This window comes from Morus notabilis, unplaced genomic scaffold (genome assembly GCF_000414095.1).
Source record: "Morus notabilis unplaced genomic scaffold, ASM41409v2 Scaffold888, whole genome shotgun sequence".
In the NCBI taxonomy this organism is placed as follows: domain Eukaryota; kingdom Viridiplantae; phylum Streptophyta; class Magnoliopsida; order Rosales; family Moraceae; genus Morus; species Morus notabilis.
In genome coordinates, this window is record NW_010367841.1 from 25,849 (window position 1) to 35,293 (window position 9,445).

At 35.5% G+C, this 9,445-nt stretch overlaps 1 protein-coding gene across 1 annotated transcript; it reads right to left on the reverse strand.

Annotated features, from left to right (window-relative positions):
* Positions 1 to 727: 727 nt before the first annotated feature.
* On the reverse strand, positions 728 to 2,713 carry LOC21403483 (high affinity nitrate transporter 2.4). Its single transcript, XM_024175706.1, has 3 exons — positions 1,898 to 2,713; positions 1,684 to 1,799; positions 728 to 1,394 (listed from the first exon to the last, which is right to left on the reverse strand). The coding sequence occupies exons 1-3, from the start codon at positions 2,711 to 2,713 to the stop codon at positions 728 to 730; spliced, it is 1,599 nt and encodes a 532-aa protein (XP_024031474.1).
* Positions 2,714 to 9,445: the final 6,732 nt, after the last annotated feature.

The following is a 9,445-nucleotide window of genomic DNA, read 5'->3' on the forward strand; positions in this document are numbered from 1 at the left end:
TGCCTTCTGTCAGTTAAACTTAAGTAGGTGCCCCGCACGTGTACCACCCAAGCAGTAAAAAAAAAACTCGTCATCTTGACAATCCAAATTTCAATCTGACGGCTACAATTACTGAGCTGACCAGACATGTATTTTTTATATACTGGATGGGAGACAATTATTATGTATATAAATAAATTATGTAATTCTCTCCAACTCTCCATGTTTTTAAAAAATTTTGTTATATAAAATTTATAACATCTTTCTTTGCGTTAATGCGTGTTGAATTGATCAAGAAGTCGAAATGATATAATTAATATGCACACAACATGTTATTCGAACTGTTATTTCTAAAGTGTTTGAAAGTTACAGCCGTGTGCCTTAGTCCGTACTGGTATCATCAGATCTCACAGAGTACAATGGTGGCTATAAGCTCCACCTGTGGGGTGTTGCCCACTCAATAATCTCAAATGTTATCCACCAGCCATTAATTAGAGAAAAAAAGTAACCTAATTAACTGTTATTATCACCACTAATTTTATTACACGTGATATGCAAAGTACAACTTAAACTTGGGAAGGAGTAGTGTTCCGATCATCAGATCTGACAAAGTACAACGCATATACAATGTATACGTACTTTCCTTCTCAATTCCGGTCATCATTATTGGATTAATCCGATTGCACCATTAATTCTTCGCTTATATATATTTATATATACGAGTTGTGTGGGGGCAATATTGTAATCTTCAAACATGGGAAGGAGTAGTGTTCGGTGGGGTTGGAGCAGATGCCACGCGCCGGCCACGCTCCGATCGGGAATTCTCAGCGAACTTGATGCTGTTGTGGTGCAAACCCTTCTGTTTCTCTTCCTCAGTCCACTCGGATCCGTAGTATGACTCTTCCGTTGACTTTGCTACGTCTTTAGATGGAGGAAGGAACATACTTCCCCATTGAGGGAAATGCACTAGAGTCACTGGCAGAGTACATGCCATGATCATCACCCCCATCAGTGATAGCCCTGTCGCCGTTGAGAATTTCGAGGTCGAGAAGAACACCAGCTGCGTCAACCCGGACCCGAAGTTCCCTCCGGCGCCGGTCATGCCTGATATGATTCCCAGGGATCGGCGGGAGATGAAGGGGATGATGCCGAAGGTGGCTCCGCAGGCGGCTTGGGCTCCGATGGAGAAGAGGATCATTGCGAACACCGCGATGGGAAGGCTGTTGGCGCGTCCCAGCCATATGCAGAACGCTCCCCCTGCTGTCTGCAGGATCCACAGCGTCCACAGCCTCCCTCTCATGCCGAAGTGTCTCCCCGCCACGTCTGAGGCGTAGCCTCCAAAAGGACGGGCCACCAGGTTTGCCATTCCGAATGAGGCTGCAATGATGCCGGCGGTGTGTAGATTCAGATTGAACCTATCATCGCTGCCACGTCTGAGGCGTAGCCTCCGAAAGGACGGGCCACCAGGTTCGCCATTCCGAATGAGGCTGCAATGATGCCGGCGGTGTGTAGATTCAGATTGAACCTATCATCGATTCATTACAATAATTAATTAAGTTCACATATATTGCATGGTTAATTACAGATTTTTCCAGAGTATCTGTCCAATAGTGGTGCGAGGGCCATAACATGGGACCTATAGCATTGTTAAAGACAAAGGTGCTGGTGGGAAAGTGGTGCCGAGAAAAAGACAAAATTAAGTACCTGTCATAGAAATACTCGGCAATGACATTATCAGTGGAAAGTTCAACGCCCATGGAATATCCATAGAGGAGGACAAAGATCCACGTTCTGTAGTTGGTGACGGCATACCACATTACCTGAAACAGTGCAAGATTTACGACATATGATTTCTTTCTACATTAATTAATTTTATTAAGAGAACACAAACTGATTTTTTTTTTTCTTTTAATCCTACCTTGGAGAATTTGTCCTTGGCAACATCACCTTTCTTCTGCAAAGCACGGAGGTTGCCATCAGGCAAGTCCTGACCAAGAGTCAAAACCAAAATGCCCATAATAATATGAAACCAACCAGGAATAAAGAAGGCCATCCTCCAAGCACTAAACGGCGTCGCACCGGCCTTACGAATGATATCATAAACCAAAGGCATCAGAAGCTGAGTGGCCCCACCTCCCATGTTCCCCCACCCGGCGGCTGTTCCATTTGCAAGCCCAATTATCTTACTGTTAAACATTGTGCTCATCCAGTACTGGCACGACACAAACGTCGCCAGCGAAAAACCTATCATGAACCGCACCGCGAGATACCCTCCGGCGTCGGACACAAACGACATGCAAAACACTGTCGGAGCCGACAGCATTATGAGGAAGGCGCAGCCGTATCTCGGTCCCAAAAGGTCGCAGACTGCGCCCATGACCAGCCTCGAGAAGATACTGCCTGAAACGGAGGCAACACCAGCGTTTCCGATGTCGACTTTTTTGAGATTGAGGTTGTCTCGGATGATGGGGACGAGAGGAGCGGCTGCGAAGGTGGAGATGAAGCAGGTGAAGAAGGAGATCCACGAGAGATGGAAGGTTCTCATGTGGGGGTTGGCCAAGGAGAAGAGCTTGAACACCTTGGCCTTGTGTTCCGAGTCTACCGGCAAAGCAAACTTCGCAGTCGTGTCTGTCGGGACGATCGGAGAGGCCACCGAGAAGGCGAAGGTCTGCTCTCTCCCGGTGACTCCATGCATGGAACTTCCCGGCTCTCCTAAGCCTTCATTGTCGCCCATTTTTGGCTTTTTTGGTGAACAAAAAGATGTATAATGTAGCTACGGAACTAGGAAGTACTAATGACTTAGTTGTGAAGTGTTGGAGAGAAGCTTGGGTGTATTTATAATGTACTGGGATGTAGAGAAAGGCTTTGACATTGTAAAAGCCTCCACGGAGAGCCTGATTTGGAGATTCTCAACTTGTGAGGAGAAGTGATCGTTAATTAACATTAACATAAAATTATGGAAAGAGAATATCCATTTCGCCGCATCTGCCCGTTAAAAGGGTGGAAGACTCATTCTATATCCCAAAGAATCATGTGGCTACTTTATCAAATGGGGGACGGCCAGTTTTTTAATCAATTAAACAATTAACTTGTATATATTGAAGTATTAACCAATAAGTTACGTATCTCTATGTATATTACATTACTATAACGCGACTTCAAAGCGAAATCGCAGTATAAAATAAGTCTAGCTATACTTTGTTTTCAAGATCTCAATCATAGTAACTATAATCTATAAATTAGTATTTGCATAGCTAATTAATAAAGTTAATTAATAAGTGATGGACACACAAAATTATGCTTCCGGGCGTACGTGTATATGTTTAAGTATATATGTTACTCTCACTAACGAGCACTCTCTATAAAATTTATTCTACTGCCAATATTTGGGTGATCAATTTGACGCTTCTTAGTACTTTCTTGGCATTAAAATGATCAGTACTATATGAATTTATATGCTTGATTTCCTACATGTGATTACAAGCAATATGTAATAGTTACATACATATCATGACGGATATGGCGATGACTATTAGATCTCGTGTAAACAATATATGCATGAAATAGGTCCTTATTAAATGTATGGATTAATCTTAGGCTAGCAAGGTTGTAATTATGAATTAATTGTGTTGTGGTATTCAGCTTGGTCAATTATAATTTCCTTTTTTTTCGAAAACTTGAGTTGAACGAGAAATAGTTTTCTGCTGGGGACGGTGATATTGATTATTGAGATATATATACCCGCTTGAAATGTACGCGAGGACTTATACATGTGTGTGTGTATGTTGTGATGCGTATAGATACGTGTGCATAAACTAGTATACCTAACTGCATCTAGTTTCTAGCAATGATTATGAGAAAACAGGGCCAACACTAATTCTAACGGGTTGGTTTTATTTATTTATTTTCATATACCAATTTTAAAGTCATATATAATAAATGTATATGTAGATATATATTGAACCCTAAGTAAGCATTATAATGTCTAAAAGAAATACTAGCATTACTATTTCTGTTGTGAAATTATTTTTGATTCAATTGAAGTGTGTGCGCTCGCAAGTGATCATGAATCGTAACAAGTAGTAAAGTGACAGATTTATCAAATATCATGCCACAAGGATTGAATTTTTGCAAATTAAACTAATTACCACGACTATACTAACCCAATTTTATCTAGGCAATCGAATTAAAGGAAATAGACTAATTAAAACAAGAAAAGCAAAGTAATAAAGCAATAAGAAAAACAATTTGGAGACAAAGGATCGAAGAGAGCTCTGACAATGATAAGGTAACTAAGGTTTTGGTTTCGTTCTATCAAGCTATGTAATTCTGATACTTGGGTTGTTAACTAGTTCCACTAAATTCATTAATCTAGGCTTTTTAAGGTAATTTCACTCCATCTCCCGAGTGCCGAGTACAATAGTGTGCAAATTCAATTAGGCAATATCCCTTTTCCCCTAACTAATTAAGCAAACTTAATTTAGTGATTACCCAAATTATAATGGCCTCCTAAACTCAATAAACTTAGGTTGTGTTTCCCAAATCTCAATATATGCAAATGACTTTCCCAAGACTAAATTCGCATATCTAAATTTCTAATCAATGGATAATCAAATTAGACAATAAGCAAAGAGAAACACAAATGAATAGAAATGGAATTTCATTCACAAACACCAAGCATCTTCAAAAGATAGCCAATGATAAAACTACATCAAAACCCCTAGCTTAAGAGTTTAGCTAGAAGTAATCATCAAGAATTCCATAACAAAAACCATAGATAAACCAAGAATCCAAGCCATCATACAATCTCAAATAAATAAATAAAAAAAAACACAAACCCAAAAGCTAAATGAGAGAGAGGGAGAAAGAACGAAGAACTAGATGCCAGTCGAGCTCCACAATCTTCCCGCTCTTGAATCCTTGTATTTTCCTTTTATAGGTATGAGTTCTCTATCTCCAAAGTCTCCCTTATGATTCTTAGCTCATTTCTATTTATACTCCTCTTGAAATCATTGCAAATGACGCCTTAAATGACTACAGAACGCGTGGAGGTGCTACAGCGGATGAATTTCCTGCTGCAATACCGCTTTAAAACCCCAAAAGTACCCTAGCAAACAGGCCTACCCACTGCAGCAGATGTTTTTCCCGCTGTAGCGGGTCTTCAGTTTTTAAAATGGCGCTGCAGCGCTTGCGGCAGCATCTAAGAGCTGCTTTTCTGTTGATTGTGCTGTAACGCGAGTTCCATTTCGCTGCAGTGGTTTCATGGTTTGATTTGGCTCCCATCCACACTTTTGAAGACCTTTTTATTCATTTTAACTCAAACTTACAAAAGTAAGATAAAACACACTAAAAACACCAAGAACCAACAAAAATAGCCAAGATTGGTAAGTAATAAAAACGAGCTATCAATTTTTGTCATTTTTTTGTCACTTTCTACATTTATTATTTGACACGTGGATTCTACTATTTTATTTTTTATTTAAATAATAATAATATATCATATTAGTAGAGTCCACATATATAAAGTGACGTTAGTATTTCTTAATGTCTCAAAAGATCCGGTTAATATTATTATTAGTAGCCACACCGTTACAGCCTATGGCTATGGTAGCTGTTTAAAAAAGACCGTTTTATACACACATAATCACACATGTTTAAATATGTATATGATTACCTGGCGTAATAACATATAAACCTCATTAATTAAGGGACCGGGTTGAGTTCTTAATTTTCATTCTCAATCTCAGGTGTGGTAAGCCGATTAATTTGCAATTTTGTCCGAGTCACAATCTTATCTACAAGATCAGCTTGTTCCTTCAATAGAATATACAGGGCTTACATAATTGTCGGACTATATTATTTGATCTATTTGATCGTATTTGACAGGTATCAGTTGACATTATCACTTTAAAACTTTTATTATTAATCTCCATTGGTCATTTCGTACGGTCTGCGGGCGGAGAAGGCTTTGTGAAGTGAATTATGGCCCCGTTCATTTCACTAATTCGAGTTTTGTTACAGTAAAAAGCTCTCACAAATAATCACATCTAACTTTTTTGCTACAGTAAAAAGCTCTCACATAAAATCACATCTCAACTCGAATTAAAAATTCGAATCAGCGAACTAAACGGGCCCTATATATGTGTTGATGGAGTTTTTGTGTGAGTCCAGGATGAATGATTTATGCCTCGTTTATTTCACTAATTTAAGTTTATAATTTAAGTCCTATTATAATAAAAAAAACTTTAAAAAACAGTTAATTTTAATATTTTTGCTACAGTAAAAAACTCTTAAATAAAGTCAAATATCAACTCGAATTAAAAACGCGAATCAGTGAACTAAACGGAATTCGTAATTCTTTTGGTCCCTTAAAGATAACTTTGAAACTCTATTATATTGCACTGCTTTGTCATAAAAAATAGGCTGATCTATTTGGGTTTACTGTTACACCCAATTTAAAATAATCCTAAATTAATATTAATTTCACTTGGTGTTAGATTTTCCGTATGCTTCTTTCGGTTATTAGGCTAGTTATTTGGAGACATAGCAGAGACGTTAGCTTTTAAAATGTCTGTCTGGTAAACCTTGTAAAATATCTAGTTTATTTGTGTCATATTTGATTTGCTATATATATGTGGCATGGCAATAATCTTCTGTTGTGACTAATTGTGACCTTCAATTCTCACAATATACTTCAGAGACCGCGTTTAGTTTTCAAATGATATAGGATTGAGTTAACTAAACAAGGCAAAACATATGAGAGAGAGAGAGAGTGTGTGTGTATGTTTAAGGGAAAAAATAGTTCGAAAAAATATAATTTAATTAGACGGCATCGGATTATCAAAAATTGTTCAAGTTTTTATATCTGAACTATATATATATATACACACGCATGCAATGCTTAAAAATTTATGCACTAGCATTCTCTAAGGTGGATTAATATTGCTTAATCCTGAGAGAACCTTACCAAAAAAAAAAAAAAAAAAAAAAAAAAAAAAAAAATGTACATGTAATAACTGAAGAGAACCTTTTCAGTATGTCAACATATTGGCGTGAAAATTAACTAATAATTAGAAAAATATAATAATATAAAAATTAGTTAATATCGATTTACAGATTATTTGGTTATTTTGCTTTTTAATATCGATTTACATATTTTGCACATGTAATATCGATTGACTGAGCATACTTTTTAAATAGTTAATATCGATTTACATATTTTCTGGAAGTTTCGGCTAGGCAATGGAATATATTTGTTTTAATTTTCTAAGAAATGGGCGTGAAAATTAAAGCTTCCGCTCCATTCATGGATGGACCTATGTTTATCCAATATATCAAGAAATCTGTCTATTCCTTCTTTTGAAAAGTTAATATAGTACTTGGCAAAAACAAATTACAACGTTCATAAAGTGAGTTTTAAAATCTTAGAATTACACGAAGTAATTCGTCCCAATAAGTCTAAATATGTTGTTCTATTTTTTTATCTCGTAATTTATCTTTTTATATTTATTTATTATGTCATTTAAATTTAATAATCTATTAAATAATAAATATGGACTAGATTATATTAAAAATATTTAAACAAATCATTTGAAAAACAATCAACCAGATAAAAAATGGTGCTTCAGATTTTAATTTTATTCAAATCCAATCAACACGCATCTACATCGCCCATCTAAAAAGACAAACATATTTATTTCAAAAAGAGAAAAAGGACAGAAACACACACACACACACACACACAAAGGGGCGGATGGAGGTGGGGCCGTGCCCTCCGTGGATTTTTGAGAAATTTTTTTGAGCCCTTTAAATGCATACAATTTTTTAATTCTTTTCATATTTGCCCCCCTCTTAATTTACAAAAATTTAAATGTCTCTAGTAAATATAATTTCATGTAGATGTTATCATATCGAAAGTGACTCAAACAAAATAACTTTTTTTTAATAAGACCTATTAGAATAACTATTCTAAAAAATATTTCTATTTAAGAATTTTTTTCATATAACCATCTCAATTCTTATTTTATGAATACTTTTTCTCTATTTTGCTCTTATTGAACTAATATTTATTTTAAATGTGTCTCTACTTAAATTTTTTTTTTGGCAACTCTGAACTACTCCCTCAATATTGTTCTATCTAATTTGCCCACTAAAATCTTTATTACTTAAGTTTGCTTTTATGTCTATACACATATTTTATTGAATCGAAAACACATTTTGATTGAAAACGTTCATTTCAGTCCATTGTACTAGAAACTTTTTTCTAACTAAACACTTAAGAGAATGATAAATCAAAAAAAAAATTTTAACTCTTCAATAACTAAATATATATGTGCATAACACATACTTATTACTAGTTAATACTATAAAGAGTTTTTTTGAGGATTTTTTACATTTTTCACGTTCTTGATTTACGCCCCTTAAAATCCTAGTATCGCCGCTGCACACACAATATATATATATATATATATATTGTTGAAAATGAGTTCCAATTATTTGGTGAAGCTCTCAGATAAAAAGACTCAAGAAACAGAGGAAGTCAAATACGTCAGGTGGCTTGGATTTCAGACTGCGTCTGGTGGTTAGTTTCTGTCATGTTATTGAAGGCTGACATGTCATGTTTCTAGTGAAAGACTTGCCTTTGGTGTTATTTATATATAACAGACTCTTGAGTTGTTTAGAGGAAGAAAAGAAGTTGAGAACGAATTACTGAGAGTTTCAGAGAGATTTTTGGGATTAAGATATCTGGGTTCATCAGTAATAACAAACTAGAGAGAGAAAGTGTGAGAGCAAGTGTAGAGAGAGAAAGGGAATATTTCTCTGGGTTTCTTGCTGTAAATATTTTTGGGAAAAGTTTGTGATTATACTGGTGAGGGATTTGTGAGATTTGAGAGTTGTGATCTCTGAGAAATTAATAAAGAGTTTTTTAGTTCGTTGATTCGATTTTTTAATTTGAGTTGAGATTTAATTTTATGTGAGAATTTTTTAATTAGTGTATCAAAAAAATTAAATGTGACTATTTTTTAAAATTTTTTACTGTAGAAAAACTCAAATTTTAAACTCGAATCGGTGAAATAAACGGGGCCAAACATAAATTGAGGGCTCGTTTAGTTCATTGATTCGAGTTTTTAATTTAAGTTGAGATATGACTTTATGTGAGAGTTTTTTACTGTAATAAAAAGTTAAATGTGACTATTTTTAAAAAAAATTTATTATAATAAAATTTAAATTTTAAACTTAAATCAGTAAAATTAACGTGACCTGAATTTTTTGAGGGGAGCGGGGACGTAGGCATATTTAGCCGCACCTCGATAACATCTCTGGTGTGATTTTTCTCTTCTCGTCTCATTTTCTTGTTTTTTCGCAAGATTGATCGAAGTTGGTGTGGGGTAAATTCCTATATACATATATATATATATATATACACACACATATATATATATGGCAACATTCTTATCTACCGTTT